The sequence below is a fragment of the Podarcis melisellensis genome (genome assembly GCF_964234715.1).
Source record: "Podarcis melisellensis genome assembly, chromosome: 6".
In the NCBI taxonomy this organism is placed as follows: domain Eukaryota; kingdom Metazoa; phylum Chordata; class Lepidosauria; order Squamata; family Lacertidae; genus Podarcis; species Podarcis melisellensis.
Window position 1 is genome coordinate 3,201,866 of NC_138538.1, and position 23,532 is coordinate 3,225,397.

At 48.7% G+C, this 23,532-nt stretch overlaps 1 protein-coding gene across 1 annotated transcript; it reads left to right on the forward strand.

Moving 5' to 3' along the window:
• On the forward strand, positions 1-23,243 carry LOC309372872 (interferon regulatory factor 4-like). Its single transcript, XM_081916901.1, has 8 exons — positions 1-875; positions 1,200-1,389; positions 3,491-3,582; positions 9,200-9,314; positions 11,540-11,656; positions 16,827-17,222; positions 19,985-20,103; positions 21,875-23,243. The coding sequence occupies exons 1-8, from the start codon at positions 243-245 to the stop codon at positions 22,010-22,012; spliced, it is 1,800 nt and encodes a 599-aa protein (XP_081773027.1). The 5' UTR covers positions 1-242; the 3' UTR covers positions 22,013-23,243.
• The last annotated feature ends 289 nt before the right edge of the window (positions 23,244-23,532 follow it).

Genomic DNA, 23,532 nt, shown 5'->3' on the forward strand with positions numbered 1-23,532 from the left:
CCAAGAGAGTGTGGCCCTAAGCTATAGCTTGTTTAGCTTATGCGTAAAACCGGCACTGATTCGGAAGCCTTATCAGGCTTGCTGTAAGGACAGCGAACGGAGAATGCGCAGGGTCCACGTTTGCTCGACGACGCAGCACCATCTAACCTTCCGGATGAGGCCGGATACTCGTGCAATAGGGGCCTCTGGAAGCGCCCCGCGTGTCTTGCCACGAATCCGAACCTATTTATGGGAGCCTGGAAATGTTTTTCCCCTTGGTGATATGCACGGAAAAGGAATATGGGGAAGGCCACCGCTTTCGGCGCACCCAAATTCTAGGTCGACGACACCCCAACCCCCACTCCTCTTTGCCGTCCTTCTCCGCCTCCCCGAGGGAGGGACCGCTCCCTTTTGGCAGCCGGGCCGGAGCGAAAGTGAAACCGACGCGGCACAGTTTCGCTTTCCCGTCGCCCGCGCAGTTCGGCGTGGCGCAGCAGCCGCCCGCGCAGATCCGTCCACGATTCCTGCGCGGGGCTCTCTCTCCACCGGCCCTGGGGGAAAGGAATCGGGGAGCAGAGAGCAGGGTCGAGGGGGGGATCGGGGTGAGCAGCCCCGACGGTGCGGCGGCGGCTCTTGCCGGCTGGAGCGCACGAGCGGCGTCGCAGGAGGCGCGCATGGTGGGGAGAGCGCGGCTCCCCGGAGCCCGGGCGCAGCAGCGCATGGCGGAGCCGAGGCCGCCCCCGATGCGCCTGAAGGAGTGGCTCGTCGCCCAGGTGGACAGCGGCCGCTACCCGGGGCTGTGCTGGGAGAACGGCGAGAAGACGCTGTTCCGCATCCCCTGGAAACACGCGGCCAAGCAGGACTACCGGCAGCAGGAAGACGCGGCGCTCTTCAAGGTATGGGCGCCCTCGAAGGGCAGCCTCCCGCGGGTGCGCCTTCCCAAGCATCACTTTACCCCATTCCCAAATTCTTGCGGGACCCTGGACGGCTCCTGCCTCTTGCAGCTCTCGCTTTGCGCCCACGCCGTCACCCCGAGTTCTTTGCGCATCCCGCCCTGTTCCAACCTCCCCGACGCGCTCCTGGCAAGCTGGCTCTGCGCCCTGCGATGCTGGGGAGTTTCTTGGGACTCGGCTCCGGGGGAGCGCCCTTGAACGCCCTTGGAAACCCCGCGCCCTCGCTAGTTTCATGGTGACCCGTCTCCCCTCTCTTCTCCGTTGCAGGCCTGGGCCGTCTATAAAGGCAAGTACCACGAAGGGCTGGACAGAGCCGACCCCTCCGCCTGGAAGACCCGTCTGCGCTGCGCCTTGAACAAAAGCACCGACTTCAAGGAGGTCCCCGAGAGGAGCCATCTGGACATCTCCGAGCCCTACAAGGTGTACCAGATCCTCTCGGATGCGTCCCAAGAAACAGGTGTGTCTGGCGGCCTGAAGCCCCAGGAGTTGGTGGAGAGGTAGTCCTCTCTTGCTGTGAAAAACAGACCCCCTCCTCAATCCCCTTAACCCTTGTCACCAGCCCTGGACCAAATCCTACCAGCCAGAGGGCCATAGCTGTCAACGTTTCCCTTTTTTAAAGGGAAATTCCCTTATTCCGAATAGGATTCCTCGCAAGAAAAGGGAAAAGTTGATTTGCTCGCAAAACCTTCCGGGCTCCGTCCTTTGCAAACGCATTTTAAAAGGTAGCAGGTGCTGGCTTGGACTTTGCTCTCCAGAGAGCCGCTTCTGCTGCCAGCCAAGATAACACTGTTAGGCTAGATCAGGGGTCAACAACGTTTTTGGACCTGGGGCTACAGCGGCTCATGAAGAAATGGGACAGAGCACACTCCTCAAAGGGGAGATGGTTACTCTATTTACACTGCAAAAGTGAATGCTTTGCGCCTCCAGTTGTAATTCAAGAAAGAAAGTGTGCCTTGGCGATCAGCCATTGGGGAGAAATTGCCCTGGAGACAGACCCTCTGTGGATCAGGCCCATCCAGCATCCTGTTCTCCCAGCGGGAAACCTACAAGCAGGATCCGTGCTCAAGAGCCCTCTCCCTAAATGGCCTCGATTCAGTATATCTGAAGGAGCGTCTCCACCTCCATCAATCTGCCCAGACACTGAGGTCCAGCGTCGAGGGCCTTCTGCTGGTTTCCTCACTGCGAGAAGCCAAGTTACAGGGAACCAGGCAGAGGGCCTTCTTGGTGGTGGCACCCACCCTGTGGAACTCCCTCCCACCAGATGTCAAAGAGAACAACAACTACCAGACTTTTAGAAGACATCTGAAGGCAGCCCTGTTTAGGGAAGCTTTTAATGTTTGACGACTATTATATTTTAATATTTTGTTGGAAGCTGCCCAGAGTGGCTGGGGAAGCCCAGCCAGATGGGCGGGGTATAAATAAATTATTATTATTATTATTATTATTATTATTATTGTTATTGTTATTGTTATTGTTATTGTTATTGTTATTGTTATTGTTATTATTAATCCCCTCCTGGAGTTTCCTGCAACTGGGATTCCCAAGAGAGTTTTCTTAAGAAAGGTTCTGTCCCTCTGTAGCCTCAGCTGAATATTGGTATTGGGTCCCCATTGATCATTCTTTGCTGGATCTGTCTATATCTATTCATACAGATAGATCAGTGACATCTGTGTAGGCGGCACAAAAAAAGGAGAGAGACTAGGTCCCTGCCCCGAGGACCTTACAATCTTAAGTAGTGACACAGCAGAGAGGAATAGAGGCCTCTTGGCGATTTCCGCAGGTATGGCACAGTTTCCACCATCTGTGCTGTAATAATTCCAGAAATAGCCAGTAGACCAGGCACTGAGATCTATGTTAGAGCTGCGTCATTGTTTTTTGCCTGAGCACAGCAGGGTTATCTGAGCAGCACAGCTATTAACGGGGGGAAAGGAAAGTGAAACTGAATTAAAGCAACTGGTCAGAATTACCAACTGATCAAGGAGCAGATATACCGTATTTTTCGCCCCATAGGACGCACCAAGTTTTTTTGGGGGGAAATAATGAAAAAAAAATTATTTCCCCCCCCCCCCCAGGCTCTTGTGGAGCCGGCAGTGGGGAGAAGCGCTCTTCTCCCCGCCGCCCGCCTGCAGACCAGGTCCGGGGACAGTGGGAAGACGCATTGCGCCTCCCAGCTGTCCCCGGAGCTTGCGGGGCTGGCAGTGGGGAGAAGCACGCGTCTCCCTGCCGTCAGCCTCCAAACCACAACGGGAGACAGCGGGATGGCGGCGTTCCACCTCCTCGCTGTACCCCGACCTTGTGGGGCTGGCGCTGCGGCTCTCCTGAAGCCTGGCTTCAGCGAAAGCCTGCATTCGCCCCATAGGACGCACACACATTTCCCCTTCATTTTTGGAGGGGAAAAAGTGCGTCCTATAGGGCGAAAAATACAGTAGGTGGCAATGCTAACATGAGTAGTGCATAAGGGGCAGCTGGGACTCAAATAAATGTCATCTGGGATTAAGCAGATTTCTCTCTCTCTCTCTCTCTCTCTCTCTCTCTCTCTCTCTCTCTCTGCCTTTTAGATAAGGAAAATAGCAAAGAGCCCCTTTTGCAGGCAAGGCAGCCCCCAACATCGGCACACCAAGAGACCAGAGAAAATGGAAAACCAAGCAAGGTAAGGGTGTTGCTGGCACAGTCCTGGGGCTTGGACACTGTCATGCATATAAAAATAAAATAAACCCAGCTAATTTGATACCACTCAGGAATCCAACCGCCTCAGCTTTCGAGCTGAATGCCACTGTTGTTGCCAACACAGACGGATCAAGTTTTGCAGCAGAAATGGGTTGCTGTGTTTTGCAAATGTTTCCCTTTTTCTTTCTCAAATATAATTTTTGGGGTTTGTTTTCAGTTACTATTAACATTGCAGGCTAGGCTTCCCTGAACCTGACGCCGTCAGCTGTTTTGGCCGGGGCAGATGAGAGTTGTGGTTCAAATCAGCTGGAAGGCACCAGGTTGGGAAGCCTCTTGGCAGGCAGCGCAGCGCAGCGCATCTAAAGTATTCTGTGTCTCCTTACCTGCCATCTTGCTGCTCCATTGGAAATCCATCCCAGTGATTTCCTTCATTCGTATAACCAATATATACCGTATTTTTCGCTCTATAGGACGCACCGTCCCATAAGGCGCACCTAGTTTTTTTTGGGGGGGAAATAAAGGGGGGGGAAATCATTCCCCCCCCCCAGGCGCGGGGCTGGGGCGGGGAGGCCCGAGCTTCCCCCGACCCCAGTCCCCAAACAGGCAGCTCTCTGCAAGCCGTGGGAGCCCAGCGCTGGCTCCCGCTGCTTGCGGAGAGGTCCGCGAAGCCTGGAGAGTGAGAGGGGTTGGTGCGCACCGACCCCTCTCGTTCTCCAGGCTTCAGCGAAAGCCTGCATTCGCCCCATAGGATGCACACACATTTCCCCTTCATTTTTGGAGGGGGAATAGTGCGTCCTATAGGGCGAAAAATACAGTAGACGTCTTAATGTATAGAAACAATACCTGTAAGTTGTTTGCAAAGTGAAAACCATAGAATCAGAATGCGAAATATGAATACAGTACAGTGGTACCTTGGGTTACATATGCTTCAGGTTACATACGCTTCAGGTTACAGACTCCGCTCACCCAGAAATAGTGCTTCAGGTTAAGAACTTTGCTTCAGCATGAGAACAGAAATCGTGCTCCAGCGTTGTGGCAGCAGCAGGAGGCCCCATCAGCTAAAGTGGCACTTCAGGTTAAGATCAGTTTCAGGTTAAGTACGGACCTCTGGAACGAATTAAGTATTTAACCCGAGGTAGCACTGTAATATGAAAATTCATGCTATCAATCAAAACCCAGGCTGCAAATACTAAAATACTATTCATGTCAGGGTTTGGGCGTTGGCAGTAGGAATTATAATAATTATATCTGCAATGTGCTGTGGGGGGTTTTTAAAAAAAGGAGAAGAAAGGGGAAGAAAGGGTTTATGAAGCAGAAATAATATGAGAAGAGCCTGCTGGTTCAGGCAAGGATCTGTCTAGGCCAGCATTCTGTTCTCACTGGGCCAACCAGACGTCTATGGAAAGCACAGAAGTGGGATGCAAGCACCAGAGCCCTCTCCCTTCCTGTGGTTTTCAGCAGCTGGTACTCAGAAGCATTGCTGTCTCCAACCATGGAATCCTAGACTTGTAGAGTTGAAAGGTGTCTCCAAAGGCCATCTAGTCCAACCCCCTGCAATGCAGGAATCTCAGCTAAAGCATCCATGGCAGACGACTGCCCAACCTCTCCTTAGAAACCGCCAAGGAAGGAGAGTTCACCGCCTCCCGAGGGAGACTGTTCCACTGTCAAACAGCTCTCTGGTGGCAGAGCATCGCCATCATGTGGGAATGTTAAGGAAGTTGGGAGAGGATATGCAGTGGTACCTCTAGTTGTGGACACGATCTTTTCCAGGGTGCCGTTTGCACCCCGAAAAGTCGGCAACTAGAATGCCTCTTCCACACATGTGCGCGGTGTGATCAAGCGCACATGCGCAAAACACGCAGATTGCTTTTGCACATGTGTGAAACACGCATATTACTTTTGCACATGTGTGAAACACACAGGTTGCTTTTGCACATGCACAAAGTGCGCAGATCACTTTGGCGCATGCGCGAAGCACGCAGAACGCTTCTGCACCTGCACACATGGCGAAACCCAGAAGTATACACTTCCAGGTTTGCCGCATTCACAAGCTGAAAAGAGACAACGTGGACCTAACGCAACACGAGGTATGACTGTATTGTTTTGATATGATCCCTCTTCACTTGTGCTAGAGAGAAAACAGCAGAGCACGTTCCCTTTGCAACTTAATTGGAAGCAAGTTGATGATTTGTTAGAATCCTTTAATTAAGCAATCCAGTCTGGCTTATCCAGTCTGGCTTGTTCCTGGTAAGTTTCCCCTTTATTTCCCTCTCATAATAACATCTTTCTGTAAAGATGAGCCATGTGCTGGCTAAGCCAGAAGAGGAGGTCCAAGAGAGAGGTCTGAAAAAGGAAGACATCTGCGTGGCTGGCCCTTTTGCAGGCTCTGCTAGGGTCCTGCTCATCTACCTGGTCACACACAAGGGGAGGAGGCTCCGGAGCAGGTGTGCAGTGGCATAGTGTGGGTTGTCAGCACCCGGGGCAAGGCAAGTAATTTGCACCCCCTAACCCGTGGAGCCAGGTAGGGGCAGAGAGCTGCGAGTGCGAGCGCCCCCCCCCCAGATGTTGCGCCCGGTGCAGCCGGACCCCCCTGCACCCCCCCGCTACGCCACTGCAGGTGTGACAGGAAATCCTCCCTGTCTGGAGCCACATTCCCCTGTGTGTCCACTCTGGGCAACAGGAAAATGTTGCACTTGACTGCTCTAGCAATACATTGCACGCATCATGTCATCACTGCAAGTGTTATAGTCCTCTCCTCTATGGTGAACTTTCCTAAGAACTGGTGACTGCCTTGGGGCCACCCGTAACCTCTGATCAGCTGGGCTGGTCCAAGCACACACTGAGGCGTTCACAAAGTAAAGGAAGGATTGAACTCTGATTAATAAGAATACACACAGAGGCTTGAACCAGCAAGACTCTGGGAAGGGTACTGTCAGAGCTGCCTCTAGGTCCCAGCTCACAGAGGACCAACGCTAGTCTGTGGTAATGTACAAAAGTCTTTATTGAAGTTCAGTTTCCATTTACAAGCCGCAGCGTGCAGCCCTACGTCTTAGAACCTAGACCGGCGAAGCTCCGTCTGAGTCCCCGCCCCCTATACACCAGTTTAAGACTCTAGCCTTACTCCACCTCTTCCGTTGCTCTTTCCTCCTCTGGGTCCGTCTGCCCCCCGGGGTTTCCTCCTTTCTGGACTCTTCTGATGCTGACCCCCCTGACTCTTGTCCCTCCTTCTGGCGGGCTTTAGGACCTGGTTCCCTATCCGGGCTACCTGCTGTGCCGCTCGCCTGTACTTTTGAACTTGGCGCGCGCGCCCAGCTGGCAACCTTCCTCTTGACCGTTTCCGCGCTCTCCGATGGAGGCGTGGTCAATCCTGACTCATCTCCTCTCGCTGGTGGTGAGCACACTGGTCCCGATACCTGGGACTCCTCCCCCCCCCCACTGCGCTCTGGTGGGGAAGCTGGTCCTGATTTCCAACTGCTGCTCTCGGAGTCCCCGCTGGCCCCTTCTTCCTGGGGTGTCCCCCTTGGCACCCCCCTTGCCCTGGCCATCGGCACCCCCTTCTGTGAATCTTCCGATTCGCTGGAGAGACTCAGGGAATTCCTCGGACCACTGTCATCGCCTGCGCTCCCCTCGCATTCCTCCCCCTCGCTCTCCATTTCCTCCCTCTCCTGTGCCTCTGCTCCTGAGCCCCTGACAGGTGCGTATAAGGGTAAACAAAGAACAGAACTACAAAGAGCACTTGGCAACTCTGGAGGTGATAAACAAGCAATATACATGATAAGAAGGATGGCCAGGAGGACAGAGATCATTCTCACCTTCATGTGAGATCTGTTTCCTGGCCCTAAGATTAACATCCTAAGATTAACATATTAGAAAGCTACTTCAAAGAAGCTGCCCACTGTCTTTAATGACCCAGGAGCCTGTCTGGCGAAGCAGCTGGGCTGTGTACATGACTTTTGAAGCAAGAGAGATGGAACAGGGCTGCAGAGGTGTGGATTGATCAAAAATCATATCAAAATAGTTCAAACCCAGTCAACACAATGCTTTCATTGCTGACACAGATGGCTTACTCTATATTTGTTATAATTCCTCATCGCAATCCCACCTGATCACTACACACACACACCATCCAACCCACCAAATTTCTGCAGTTCCAAAGTCGCCAGCCATGTCAGTGGCAGCTGGCAGCTGACCTTGCCTGCAACGTGACTGGCATCGTGGGCACATGCTCTCTGTTTGTGGTGCCAGACCCCGGTGCCACCCAGAACAGCATGCACACCCGAGTCCCTGAGCCAGCTTTCCTGGTGTTGCCTGAAGCAGACATCTTTGAAAACTTGCTTCTAGCAGTCAGAACAGCCACGCAGCTGCAAATTGCACACATGCCTCTTGCATTGCTCAGATGGGAGGCATTTGAAGCGAGAGATGTCGCGATGGAAACGTTTTCTGCTGAGATGCCCTGAGCCTACCTTTACGGTTTGAAGGTCAGGATGTGGTAAATCTGTCAACGTTTAGAAATTCCCTCCTTTTCCTTCTTCTGAGCAGTTTGATCTGGCTTCGTGCCTTGAGGCCGCTCTATCTTCTGGCTGCAATGCCTGAACTATTAATCAGTCAGAGTGATTAATTGGAAACATTTAATCGACTCAAAGGGTGCTCCTGGTTCATCATGCTTAAAAGAGGCGTTTTCCCTTTTCTCACACCCAGGAGGAAATGCATGCTCCTAGAACGATTCCATCTATTGCAAATCTGTGCGTCTGTCTGAAAACAAGGAAACCAAAACTAGGTTTCTTGCTTCAGGGACACAGTTGAAGGGAATAATGTTTCTGAATACCAGTTGCTGGAAACCACAAGAAGGGAGAGTGGGCTTGGATCCTGCTTGGGAGTTTGATATTGGCTGCTGTGAGAACAGGATGCTTGACAAGATGGGCTATTGGCCTGATCCTGCAGGTTCTCCTTATGTCTATTATTATTATTATTATTATTATTATTATTATTATTATTATTATTATCCTCCAGGGCCAGGGCCTTCTCAGTGATGGCTCCGACCTGGTGGAATGCTCTGTCCCATGAGACCAGGGCCCTGCAGGATTTAACCTCCTTCCTCAGGGCCTGTAAGACAGAGCTATTCCGCCTGGCTTTCAATTGCAACTTAGCCTGATCTTTTATTCCCCTTCCTTCTTTCCCCCCGTCTCCCCTTTTTATGAAGATTACCCACTTTGGGATCCCACAGCTAATTCTCCCCTCATTGGCCCAGATAGGACTAATTTAGCCAGCTAGTCCTGGTGATCATCTAATGTTTATTGGATGGATTTTCCCCCTAAATTGATTTCTGATTTTATTGTTATTTACACTTTATACCATATTTTATGTTGGTTTTTTGTAGCATCAATTAGGTGTTTTAAATTTGTTGCCTGAGCCCGGTTTCCTGAACCTGGAAGGGCGGGGTATAAATAAAAAATTATGTATTATTATTTGTTTATTTATTACAAAGTTAGGGGGCACTATAAGCCCCAATGCAGCCACACTCCAAGGCCATTTCCTGCCCTTAGCCCTGGGTGAAGGTGCCTCGTTCAGAATTACACCTGCCGTGTTTTCTTTCTTCCCAGGTCAGAACACCTTCAGGGTCAGGCCAAGCCAGCAAGGATGAGCCCCTGGTGACTCTACAGAGCCCCCCAGGGACACCTCAGGCCCCCCAGCACCCAAGCCACGGAGAGCACCAGGGTAAGGAAGAAGACCAGGGGCCTTTGGCTCCGTTTTGAGTTGGCCCTGCTGCTCTGGGTCACTGCTTCCCCTTGACTATTGCATCTATTTCATCTGCTACCTGGGAGAAATCGCTAGGGACCTGACCCAACATCCTAGGCAGCCTCTGGAAGGGAGCCTGTCTTCTGTGCCTCTGAAAGGTTCTGCAAGACGAAAAGTCTGCCACCCAGCCAGATGGGCGGGGTATAAATAATAAGATTGTGATGATGATGATTAAAGTGCCAATGCCCATCCCCAATGCCCTGTCGGCCGTATCCTTCCAGTGGCCCACATGGACACAGGAAGTTGCCTTCTCTGAGTCAGAGCATTGGTCCATCCAGGGGCCGCGTAATAATCATCCTGCAGTTGTAAGACATCCATCTTGCAGAATAGAAGCATCTGCCTTTGGGAATTCCCTGCCTCTTGACACCAGGCAGCCACCTTCCACTTAACTGCTCTTGGTGTCTGATGAGAACATTTCTCTTTAGGCAAACCTATCCAGATACAGTGGTGCCTCGCAAGACGAAAAGAATCCGTTCCGCAAGTCTCTTCGTCTTGCGGTTTTTTCGTCTTGCAAAGCAAGCCCATTAGCGGATTAGCGCTATTAGCGGCTTAGCGGGCTTAGCGGATCAGCTGATAAGCGGCTTAGCGGATCAGCTGTTAAGCAGCTTAGCGGATCAGCTGATAAGCGGCTTAGTGGCTTGGGGAAAAGGGGGGGAGGACAAAAAACCCGCAGGAACTCGCAAGACATTTTCGTCTTGCGAAGCAAGCCCATAGGAAATTCGTTTTACGAAGCACCTCCAAAATGGAAAACCCTTTCGTCTAGCGGGTTTTCCGTCTTGCGAGGCATTCGTCTTGCGGGGCACCACTGTATAGGGACGCAGGTGGTGCTGTGGGTTAAACCACTGAGCCTAGGACTTGCCGATCAGAAGGTCGGCGGTTCGAATCCCCACGATGGGGTGAGCTCCCGTTGCTCGGTCCCTGCTCCTGCCAACCTAGCAGTTCGAAAGCACGTCAAAGTGCAAGTAGATAAATAGGTACCGCTCCGGCGGGAAGGTAAATGGCATTTCCGTGCGCTGCTCTGGTTCGCCAGAAGTGGCTTAGTCATGCTGGCCACAGGACCCAGAAGCTGTACGCCGGCTCCCTCGGCCAATAAAGCGAGATGAGCGCCACAACCCCAGAGTCGGTCACGACTGGACCTAATGGTCAGGGGTCCCTTTACCTTTACCTTTATCCAGATATAAAGAAGATACGTCAGGCTGTTAGCCTATTGTTATCCTTCTTGGATCTTTTAAATAGTTCTAAACTGGAGTTTTACTGTTTGTTTCTTTTTGTAAGCTGCTTTGAGGTGAGAGAGAGAGAATGTGTGTTTTACAACCTAGTGGTATCTTCTTCTTTGGCTATCCCTCGTAGCCGAGTAAGATTGTCTTCCACAAACACAGTTTTAACAGTGAATCCATAAGTGACCGTGGAGGCCAATTCTGGATCCACACGTCCTTCCACAGTGGGGACATTGGTTCCCAGGCGGGAGTTGATCACGGTGTGGATTTTCCAATTGTGCCTTCCTCTTAGCATGTTTCTCCCTTGCATCCTGAGTTTGAGTGTCTTCAAAGCCCAGGACACCCTTGGTAAAGGCTGTTCTCCAGCTCGAGCACTCGCAGGCCTGTGTTTCCCAGTTGTCTGTGTTTATACTACTTTTTTATATATATTTGCCTTGAGACAGTCTTTAAACCTCTTTTGTTGACCACCAGCATTACGCTTTCCATTTTTAAGTTCTGAAATAAATAAATAGATTTTATTTATTTCAGATTTTCTGAAATAAATAGACTCATAGAATTGTATGGTTGGAAGGGACCCCTAAAGTCATCTATTCCAATCCCCTGCAATAACACATTGTCGTCCACACTGTTTGGAAGCTGCTCTCCAGAGCTTCACGCAGGCAGTCTTTCACAGCCCTGCCTGGGGATGTCAGGAATCGAACCTGTGACCTTCTGCATGCAAAGCAAACACTCTTTCCATGAGCTACGTCCCTTCCTTAAGGAGATCTGCCATATGTGTTGTCTGGGGCTCTTAAGAGTTGCAGCGTGAAGCCTCTGGAGAATATGTACCTGGGGAAAGAGATAGCTTTGTCCAAGCTGCTGTTTCACACCTTGCAGGGACAAACAAACCAATTTTAAAGCTCTCCTGTGTTGCGCTTCCTTTTCCAGGGTACCAGGTGAAAGGTTTTTTCTACAGCTGTAACCTGGCACACCTCCACTGCCATCCGAGCCCCACCGCTGCCGGTCCCAATCCCCAGTACGCTGACAATCAAAACATCAACTCGGGTAAGGAGAGGAAGAAAGGGTCTCTGTTCAAAGACAGCCAATAGCGGTTAGAGCATCGGGACTGGCACCTGGGAGAGACCAGGGTTCGAATCCCCGCTCAGCCACAAAGCTCTTGCGGGGGGTAACCTGGGGCCAGTCACTGCCTCTTTGTGCCTAGCCTACCTCACAAGGTTGTTGTGTGTTGAGGGGTGAAGTGAGGAGGCGGAGGAGACCCTTGAGCTCCTTGGAGAAAAACGCTGGGATAGAAATGCCATAAATAATTTTAAAAACAATGAGTGCTAGCTCAGATGCCTTTAAAAGGAGTGGGAGAAGACAATAAAGGACAACAAAGGTCTCTCCTGGTATGCCCCGTGGAGGACCTTAAGGTCCACAAATAACACTTTGGAGGTCCCGAGCCTCAAGGAGGTTAGATTGGTCTCCACTAGGGCCAGGGCCTTTTCAGCACTGGCCCCGACTTGGTGGAATGCTCTGTCACAAGAGACTAGGACCCTGCGGGACTTGACATCTTTCTGCAGGGCCTGCAAGACAGAGCTGTTCCGCCTGGCCTTCGGTTTGGACTCAGTCTGACCCTTATGTTTCCCTCCCCTTATGGTCTTGATTTATCAGCTACTTTTAAAATGAGGCTGCATTTTAAATTGCATTTTAACCTGTAATTTAAATTGGGGTTTCCCCCTGTCTTTTCCCTCTATTATGTTTTTACTGTGATTTTATTGGTGTTAACTGCCCTGAGCCGGGGAGGGCGGGGTATAAATTATTATTAGTAGTAGTAGTAGTAGTAGTTCTGAAGTTCCTGTTTCCCACAGAGGCCAACCAGATTTCTCTTCTGGGAAGGGAAAGCCGCCTCCTGCTCTTGTGTTTATGGAACCAGATAATTAGGGAGTTGGAAGGGATTCTGAGGGCCATCTAGTCTAACCCTTCTCACAGCTGTCCCTAGGTGGGGTCAAGCCCCCAATCTTATGGTTAACAGCCAGACCCACTGACCCATTGCGCCACAGCGGGAGGCTGCCATTGATTCCGGGAGCAGAGAAGGGCTGTGTCCGTGGCTGTTAGTCAGTACTAACTACCTTTGAAGGTGACCCGGAAACTGCAATTAATCCAGAATGCTGCAGCCAGACTGGTGACTGGGAGCGGCCGCCGAGACCACATAACACCAGTCCTGAAAGACCTACATTGGCTCCCAGTACGTTTCCGAGCACAATTCAAAGTGTTGGTGCTGACCTTTAAAGCCCTAAACAGCCTCAGTCCTGTATCCCTGAAGGAGCGTCTCCACCCCCATCGTTCAGCCCGGACACTGAGGTCCAGCGCCGAGGGCCTTCTGGAGGTTCCCTTGCTGTGATAAGCCAAGTTACAGGGAACCAGGCAGAGGGCCTTCTTGGTAGTGGCGCCCGCCCTGTAGACACCCTCCCACCAGATGTCAAAGCGATAAACAACTACCTGACATTCAGAAGACATCTGAAGGCAGCCCTGTTTAGGGAAGTTTTTGAGATGTGACATTTTAGTGTATCTTTCATCTTTGTTGGAAGCCGCCCAGAGTGACTGGGGAAACCCAGCCAGATGGGCGGGGTACAAATAATAAATTATTATTATTATTATTATTATTATTATTATTATTATTATAGTACAGGGAAATGAAACCTCCATGGCCAGGGGCAGTTGGAGGCTTTTGAAATCTTTTGTTTCCCCTGCCACGCTTTTCTTTTTTTAAAAAAAAAAAAAAATATTAAGGTTTTAAGGGTTACAAAAAGAAGAAAAATAAAGACACCCAATTAAGCAAAAACAAAACAACACATCAAAATAAGGAAAAAGAAAAAAAACAGAAAAATAGAAACAATTAAAAACACAACGAACATTCCCATAACTTATCTTTCATTTGCTTGTTTCCTTGACCTCCTCACACCTCCCTTTTTTGTATTCTAGTTCGGTTAGCTATTTCAGCAAATCCTTTCCATCTTTCCCAGTTTTTGTCCTGTAATTTATCTTGATATAATCTGACTTTACTTCCCCTCCTTAAACCAATTAACAGTCTATTTCTACTTAATCCTTTATAACATTTCTGCTAGAACCACATAACTTCATTCCAACATCCTTCTAACATTCATTAATTTTACAATGTTTCTGTAAATGATCTTTAAATTTCTTCCAATCTTTCTCCACCGACTCTTCTCCCTGGTCTCGGATTCTGCCACCCCGCCACGCTTTTCAAGAGGCAGAAAATCCCATTGCATTGTGCCCACCCAGAGCTCAATTCAGTGCAGAAAGCAAGAAGAAAATGAAAAAGAGCAAAGGTTGACCACGCTGCTTTGCGCAGGAATGCCAAAATCTGTAACTGGGCTAGAACTTTATGAACCCAAATTTCACCCACTGCAGGCCATATACAACAACAACAACAGTTTATTTCTACCCCACCCATCTGGCGGAGTTTCCCCCAGCCAGTTGGGGCGGCTTCCAACAGAAGGTTAAAAGTACATTAAAACATCAGTCCTTAAAAACTTCCCTAAACAGGGCTGCCTTTAGATGTATTCTAAATGTCATATACAGTGGTACCTCTGGTTAAGAACTTAATTCGTTCCGGAGGTCTGTTCTTAACCTGAAACTGTTCTTAACCTGAGGTAACACTTTAGCTAATGGGGCCTCCCATTGCCGCCGTGCCGCCAGAGCACGATTTCTGTTCTCATCCTGAAGCAAAGTTCTTAACCCGAGGTACTATTTCTGGGTTAGCGGAGTCTGTAACCTGAAGCATCTGTACCCTGAAGCGTCTGTAACCCAAGGTACCACTGTAGTTGTTTATTTCCTTCACATCTGAACGGAGGGCGTTCCACAGGGCGGGGGCCACCACCGAAAAGGCCCTCTGCCAGGTTCCCTGTAACTTGGCTTCTCCCAGTGAGGGAACCGCCAGAAAGCCCTCAGCACTGGACCTCAGTGTCAGGGCTGGACGATGGGGGTGGAGACGCTCCTTCAAGTATACAGGACTGAGGCCATTTAGGGCTTTAAAGGTCAGCACCAACACTTTGAATTGTGCTCGGAAACGTACTGGGAGCCAATGTAGGTCTTTCAAGACCGGTGTTATATGGTCTCGGCAGCCGCTCCCAGTCTCCTGTCTACACAAAGCAGGGAGAAGGGGAGAACTTAGGTTAAAGGGCTGGTAATAATAAAAATAAAAATACATCTTATGCCAAGCTAAGTTTTAATTTATATATTTTTTAACTGTTGCTATATCTGTAGTGTCCCTGTTATACCTAATTGCAAATTCAAATGTGTCCCTATCGTGTTTCATGACTTCTTTGTATGTGGGCTGGAACTGGTCTGTGACCGAAATAATAAATTCAGTCTTATACCAAGCCTAGAGGAAGATGAAATTAAAAGCAGGCTTTGCACTGAAACGGGTTTCTCTCCCACATCTAAGGAAGTTGTGATTAATTGGCAGGAGCCATTCCTTTTCCGTTCTGCAATTCCCCTTTTCAGCTTCCTCTCTTTTAGGGCATGAATTTAAGGGCCTTTCCAACGCTGCCATTCTGCGATTTCTATTATCCTCCTTCTCCGCCTCCATTGCATCATAGAACTGTAGCGTTGGAAGCGACCCAAAAGGTCTTTTAGTTCAACCCTCTGCAATGCAGAAATAAGACACAGTGACATTTTTTCCCAAAAACTTTTTTATTGGTTTTCCAAAAAAATTAAACAAACATACATCTTATTTGTACTTAATCCAATCTTAGTAACATTGTTAAGTGACTTCCTCAAATTCCCCCGGCTGAATTTCAGTATATATCCTTGTAACAGTTTCCCAAAACCAATTTTCTCATAAAATTAACTTAATCACTTAACATCTTTCTTTCTTTTCATTTTAACTTTAAACATGTTATTCTCTAACAATACATATTTAAATCCTAAGCCTATCTGGTATTTGCAAGTTTTTCCCATTAAGTTATCTTAACATATTTAACTAAATAGTCTTTGAATTTCCTCCATTCCTCCTGGTACTCCTCCTCCTTCTGATCACGGGCTCTTCCGGTCAGGTCGGCTAGCTCTGAAATGTTCATCATCTTCATCTGCCATTCCTCCACTGTTGGGACTTCTTGTGTTTTCCAATTCTTAGCTGCAGTTGTAGCATACAAAAACAGTCTTAACATCTTTCTTGGGCAATTCCAAACCTGTTATTCCAGGAAGAAAGGCCTCTGGTTTCTTAATAAATGTATATTTCAACATTTTCTAAAATGCATTATAAATCTTCTCCCAGAAGTCTTTCACCTTGGGGCAGGTCCACCACATATGATAAAAAAGACACAGTGACATTTTAACTGGATAGCTCGGTTGGTTGGAGCATGGTGCTGATCATGCCAAGGTCGCGAGTTCGTTCCCCGTGTGGGACAACTGCATAGTCCAGCAATGCCAGAGGGCTGGAAATAATAATAATAATAATAATAATAATAATAATAATAATAATAATAATAATAATAATTTATTTGAACCCCGCCCATCTGGCTGGGTTTCCCCAGCCACTCTGGGCGGCTTCCACAGAGACCAAAAATACACTAAAATGTCACACATTAAAAACTTCCCTGAACAGGGCTGCCTTAAGATGTCTTCTGGATGTCAGGTAGTTGTTTATCGCTTTGACATCTGATGGGAGGGTGTTCCACAGGGCGGGCGCCACCACCGAGAAGGCCCTCTGCCTGGTTCCCTGTAGCTTTACTTCTCGCAATGAGGGAACCGCCAGAAGGCCCTCGGCGCTGGACCTCAGCGTCTGGGCAGAACGATGGGGGTGGAGACGCTCCTTAGATGACCCTTACAAAGCCTGCTCTTTGCAAACTTTGCTGGGAGCAGGCACACGGCGCAGCCGGTGCAGAATTGAACCTCGCTCACCAGCTGTTTCATGACCCCTTTTGTGATTAATCTTGTTCACATCAGTCGATGCATGGTCTTTCTTGATTCCGGTCTGCGTTCCGTCATTGTTTAATGTCACTTTGCAATGCGGGGATTGTGGGTGAAACAGAGGTTGCCCTGACTCCTTTCTCCCCAAGCTGCACTAAGTTCAGGAGCAGAATTGCAGGGCTTGGCTTTGTGGAAACTCCCGGTTCAGCTTGTTGCAGGAAAAATCCGAGGGCTCCCTTGGACAAAACAAAGACTTTTAACTGCGTCCAGATCCTCACCTCTGCCTCCTTTTGCCCCCCAGACTGCTGGCTCCGTGTCCGCCTCTACTACTGTGACACGTTGGTAAAGGAGGTCACCACCAAAACGGCGGAGGGCTGCCGGATCACCTATCGCCCGGTGCCAGCGGACAATGTGTGCCTTTATGGTTCGAGCGGCCTGGAGCAGGTGTTGTTCCCGTCTCTGGACGCCCCGGCAGGGAGCAGCCAGGGCGGCAGAGCAACCGGAGCCTTGCAGAGGCTGCTTCCCCATCTGCACCGGGGAATCCTGCTCTGGGTGGCCCCCGAAGGGGTCTTCATGAAACGGCAGTGCCAGGGCAGGGTGTACTGGAAAGGGCCACTGGCCCCCCATGAAAACCAGCCCAACAAACTGGAGAGGGAGAAAACCTACAAGCTCCTCGACACCCAGCAGTTCCTGCAGCGTGAGTATCATTATTGTTTATTAAATTTATTTTTTCCTTTCTCCTCCTGTGATGGAGGGACGCGGGTGACGCTGTGGTCTAAACCACAGAGCCTAGGACTTGCTGACCAGAAGGTCGGCAGTTCGAATCCCCGCGACAGGGTGAGCTCCCGTTGCTCAGTCCCAGCTCCTGCCCACCTAGCAGTTTAAAAGCACATCAAAGTGCAAGTAGATAAATAGGTACCACTCTGGTGGGAAGGTAAATGGCATTTCTGTGCGCTGCTCTGGTTCGCCAGAAGCGGCTTGGTCGTGCTGGCCACATGACCCGGAAGCTGTACGCCGGCTCCCTCGGCCAATAAAGCGAGATGAGCGCCGCAACCCCAGAGTCAGTCATGACTGGACCTAATGGTCAGGGGTCCCTTTACCTTTTTACCTGTGATGGAAATCCTATTTGGGGACTTCTCGGCTTTTTTCTGGCCCACGTAGGACCAGTCTGGATAGTTGGCCTTGGTGGAGACTTGACGTTTTCATCCCCCAAAAAGTTTTTGATTTGAGTTCCCATTGAAATAAGGCTGCATTTTAATGTTTGAATGTTATATTTTAGTCTTGTTTCTTAAGTTGTATTTCAAACACTTTGTTTTTATACCAGTTGTTAGCCACCCTGAACCCAGTCTTGGCTGTAGAGGACAGGGTATAAATAAAAAATTATTATTATTACAGTGGTACCTCGGGTTACGTACGCTTCAGGTTACATGCGCTTCAGGTTACAGACTCCGCTAACTCAGAAATAGTACCTCGGGTTAAGAACTTTGCTTCAGGATGAGAACAGAAATCGTGCTCTGGCGGCGCGGCGGCAGTGGGAGGCCCCATTAGCTAAAGTGGTGCTTCAGGTTAAGAACAGTTTCAGGTTAAGTACGAACCTCCGGAACAAATTAAGTACTTAACCCGAGGTACCACTGTATTATTATTATTATTATTATTTCCCCGCAGGTCTTGCGGTTCACAAGAGAAAACCACAATATAAAAACACAAAATGCACAATCACAATAAAAACAGAAGTAATTCAATAACTCCTCCCCCCAACATTTTAAAAGGGTATTGGATGATAATTAGCCCAAGGCCTGGTTAAAGAGGAACGTTTTTTGCCTGGCGCCTAAAGGTGTATTATGAAGGAGCCAGGTGAGCCTTCCTGGGGAGAGCATCTCACAAATGGGGAGCCACCTCGGAGAAGGCCCCGTTCTCATGTTGCCAACCTCCGGACTGTCATTTGAATTCTACTCAACATTGATCCAGAGCAGAACTCCCAACATAGTTAGCAGAGTAACAACTTAAACACGTTGCAGGATTTCCCCCCCCCCAAAATAGACCAGAGACAGTTAATAGTTCATCCAGCAGAGCTTTACTGCTACTTTATTTATCTTCAGTAGCAAATGAACATAATGGTCACAATTCCAGTGCATTCGGGATTGGCCCTGTCCATAAGAAATCCAGTTGCAGCAGACTTAACTTAAATTTACAATAACTTATAATAAGACTAAAACGTATACAGAACAGCACACCAGAAGGAAGAGATCAAAAGAGAAAGTGAAATCCTGGATCCTTCTGGTCTCTTAGAGTTAGCATGACCTTGGCAGAAAAGATAACAGAACCAGTTAACGCCAGCTGTAGTCAGCTTCTCTGAATAACCCAAACATCATAAACTTTCCCCCAACCCTAGGAAGACTTGGCTGGTTCAGAGAGCCTTGGGTCCTGGCATGCAAAAGATGAACAGGTTAAATCTGTAATGGTACACTGGGCAAACTATTTGGGGCATAACATTCAGATGGCAGATTGGGAAAGGGTATAGAAATTGAATCTGAAACGGCATGTTGTATGCTAAAAAAGAATTACAGTCTTACTTCTGGTTACGTACTTAATTCATTCCGGAGGTCCATTCTTAACCTGAAACTGTTCTTAACCTGAAGCACCACTTTAGCTAATGAAGTCTCCCGCTGCTGCCGTGCCGCTGGAGCACGATTTCTGTTCTCATCCTGAAGCAAAGTTCTTAACCCAAGGTTATATTTCTAGGTTAGCGGAGTCTGTAACCTGAAGCGTATGTAACCCGAGGTATCACTGTATATGGAAATGATGTGCCAGTGGTATTTGACTCCTAGTAAGCTAGCAAAAATGTATAGAACAAGTAGAAATACCTGCTGGAAAGGTAAGGAAAAAGAAGAGGTCGTGTAAAGTACTAAAGGCTTTTTGGTGAAATGATATACCGTATATAATGAACTGAAAAAAATGTTTAAAATAACTTTTCTTAAAAAACCAGAAGGCTTCTTATTAGTAATTGTAGGTACTGACATCCCAAAGGAAAAGAAAATACTTTTTATGTATGCGACAACGACAGCTGTAAGCACATGAAAACATCAGCAGGATTTTTACCTCACTTGTAATGTAACAAGTACTATGGACAATATGGATAGTTTTAAAATACAGATTATTATATAATATGCAGTTGAAAATGTGGACGTTAGGACCCATGGAGGGCATAGCTGTCAACTTTTTCCTTTTCTTGCGAGGAATCCTATTCGGAATAAGGGAATTTCCCTTTAAAAAATGGGAAACTTTGACAGCTATGATGGAGGGGATGGGAGAAGTCTCGAGATTCAGAAAAATCTCTATATGGATATGTATTTGGCGTTGTTATAAATTTATATCTGTAAAATCAAATAAAAACAACTTTTTTAAAAAAATAAAGAGAGAGCCTCAGGTCCTAACCGCGATCTTTTGTCTGCCATTCAGAATTACGGGGCTTCCTGATCCACGGACATGCTCCGCCTCAGTATCAGATCTACTTCTGCTTTGGAGAGGAATATCCTACTGCTCCTGATCAGAAACCCCACAAGCTCATCATGGCGCAGGTAGGTATTGGCCAGCAGCCGCAGAGTGGCGAACTCAGGATTCAGACCAAGGGAGTGGTGGGTGCCAAATAGAGATGGGTGATATATCGATGCATCGCCCATATCATGATACTGGTTTCATAATTTTTGACCTGGCCATATATTGCAAATCATGATGTGTGTGTTCGGGCAGGGGGATATATTGTCCAAAACCAGTTTGAAGTCCATAATGTGATACCGATTTCATAATGTGGCAGTATTTCACGAATCAGGGACTCGGGTGGCGTTGTGGGTTAAACCACAGAGCCTAGGACTTGCCGATCAGAAGGTTGGCGGTTCAAATCCCTGCAATGGGGTGAACTCCCATTGCTTAGTCCCTGCTCCCGCCAACCTAGCAGTCTGAAAGCACATCAAAGTGCAAGTAGATAAATAGGTACTCCGGCGGGAAGGTAAACAGTGTTTCCATGCTCTGCTCTGGTTTGCCAGAAGTGGCTTAGTCCTGCTGGCCACATGACCCAGAAGCTGTACGCCGGCTCCCTCGGCCAGTAAAGCAAGATGAGCGCCGCAACCCCAGAATCAGCTACAACTGGACCTAACGGTCAGGGGTCCCTTTACCTTTTTATCTTTATATCACGAATCATGAGTTGGGAGGGTGTGCCAAAATCACAATGCAGGTAAAACCGTGAAGCCGGCCAGTGCCTCTACCTGGCCCCATCCTTGTTTCAGACACCGTGATGATTGGTACAGTGGCACCTCGGGTCACAGATGCTTCAGGTTACAGACGCTTCAGGTTACAGACTCCGCTTACCCAGACATAGTACCTCGGGTTAAGAACTTTGCTTCAGGACGAGAACAGAAATCGTGCTCTGGCGGTGCAGCGGCAGCAGGAGGCCCCATTAGCTAAAGTGGTGCTTCAGGTTAAGAACAGTTTCAGGTTAAGAATAGACCTCCAGAACAATTAAGTTCTTAACCCGAGGTACCACTGTATTTCGCGATCTTCAGCTGGTGATATATCGCAGTGTTGAAAACCCGATATCGCCCAGTCAAAAACGTCCTGGTTGTGAAACTAGGAGATGGATGTCAGATGAGGACAGTGGCCTGTCTCACTTCCTGTACCCAAGATAGCATTGGTTTGGGGACTGGGGAGAGGAGATGCATTGGTGGAAGGGCAGGGACTAAATATCTCGAGGTGGTGGTGGGGCAGTGGCGTTTGCCTGACCTCCCATTCACAGTGTCTCCTCTGCTCACCAGGAGGGGCAGTGAGACCAGCATGGTGCAAATACTCTGAGGGAGCCAATCCAGCGCTCCCATTCGTATGTTTGCCCCATGGCAACCTCACCACTGCCACTTCCTCCTCCCTCGCAGTTGGTGGCAGCCCCTTACGCGATAAAAAGCATTATTCAGAATAGCAGTTTGCATGACCAACTAAATAAAATTCAGATCAGTAACAATTAATTGCACATTTATTCAAAATGGTATAGTGGTGAGCATAGCCGCCTTCCAAAATCCAATTAAAACTGTTTAGTTCAATTCAACAATAAATGATAAGCTACGGTTGCCATATCTCAAAAAGTGGGAATCTGGACACAGGGAAATGCTGCCAAGCGCCGCTGCTGGTCTGCCTGCCAGCTCCTCTCCTCCCCCTTGCAAAATGCGACCAAGCCTGGGGGGGGGGCAGAAAATGCAGATTCGGAAGTGTCACCCACGATACAAGTGACCACTTCCTGTTTGTGGCCAGACAGCCCAATTCCTGCCTAGTTGTGACCTTCCATTTCTCACCCCCTGCCCCCAGGTTGAGCCAGTGTTTGCTCACGATCTCTGCCTCCATGCCCAGCAGCTGGGGCCTCGGTTCCTGCAGGACTCTGACACGGGCATTCCCGACGTTCCCAAGAACATCATCCAGATCCTGAAACAGCTGTGCCCGCCTTGAATCTGCCAGAAGTGGCATCCTTGGCTTGGTGGCTGAAGGACAAGGGACTTGCGGGCCTTAGGGTTCATAGAATTGGAGAGTTGGGGGACACACCGAAGGTCATCTAGCCCAACTCTCTGCGATGCAGGAATCCGGCAGAGGAGAAATCTTGGTGCCTCTCCTGACTGTCCTGGTTTAGTCACCTGGGTGATCTGCCCCTGCTATGCTATCTAGAGTGCCTGACTGGCATGCACTAAAAAGCTTGTTTGAATAGAGTGAGTTTATATTTCACAAGCCCAGATGATGCTTCTTGACTGTCCCATTTCAGAAGCTCACATCTGAAATGCACACATAACAGGGTTCTAGCCTAGTTTTCACACTGCAACACTTCTGGTTGGAATTCCCCCCCCCCCCCCTGCATAGCATCTTGTGCACACAGAGCCTGAACTGGTACAGCTCAGATGCAAATCCTCAGTTTGGAAGGGCAGTTGACTGTTTTGAGGTGTCCTCTGTTTGAGGGTCGCCAAGTCTGGTTTAAAGGTCAGGAACCCTAAGGGGGGGCTTGAATTTGCCCACCTTGCCAGCACCCCGAGCAGGTAAGACAGAAGTTACCTGAGCAGTCGATACCCCGTCATGGTGAGACGCACTGTATTTCTATTTAAATGTCAGCAGTCATTTCTACATTTCATGCTATAGCCACAAAATTACCATCATAATATTTTTGTTATTTATATGCTTGACTGGGTTGCTCCCGACAAAATCTTAAAAACACAATAAAACATCCACCATTAAAAATTGGCCTGTACAGGGCTGCCTTCAGCTGTCTCAATATGCAAACCAATGTCCTCTTTGTTTTCCCCAAGCATTCAGGCAGCACCAACGACTGGATATTTTTACTCTGGGTGTGCTTTTAATGTCTTTATGCACTCTGATTGCAGTCTTTTATTCTTGTCCTAAATTGGCTCGGGAATTCTTGTCCTGGGAAGCGATTTGCAGATTCACTCAGCCAACCCTAGCCTTCTCTAAGGCGCATTCTCTCTGTGCTTTTGTGCTCTTGAAATACATTGAGCAAATCTCAGTGTGGTTGGGTTTGAAGCGGCCTTTCAAGCGATCCAGCGAGCATTTATTTATTTGCTTTGAAGTGTGAGATTTGCTCCGTCCTCCCTTGCTTAAAGAGATGGGGAAGCAGCTGAGAATCTTGTTTCTTTCCGCAGTCCTTTTTGTCTACCCAAAATGCCAGCTGTGTAGGTGGGGGGGGGGGGAGACATGGGGCTCCTACACCTTTAATAGTTGGATAGAAGAGGAAAGTTTAGCACATCACTTTAGAGATGGTGGCAAAAATTGGACTGCCGTGCCTTTAATTATAGTTGTGTAGAAGAGAGATGGCAGAAAATGAGGAGGAATTAAAAGCTTTTAATGAGGGTGAAAGAGGAGAGCGCAAAATATGGTCTGAAGCTGAACATCAAAAAAACAAAGATCATGGCCACTGGTCCCATCACCTCCTGGCAAATAGAAGGGGAAGAAATGGAGGCAGTGAGAGA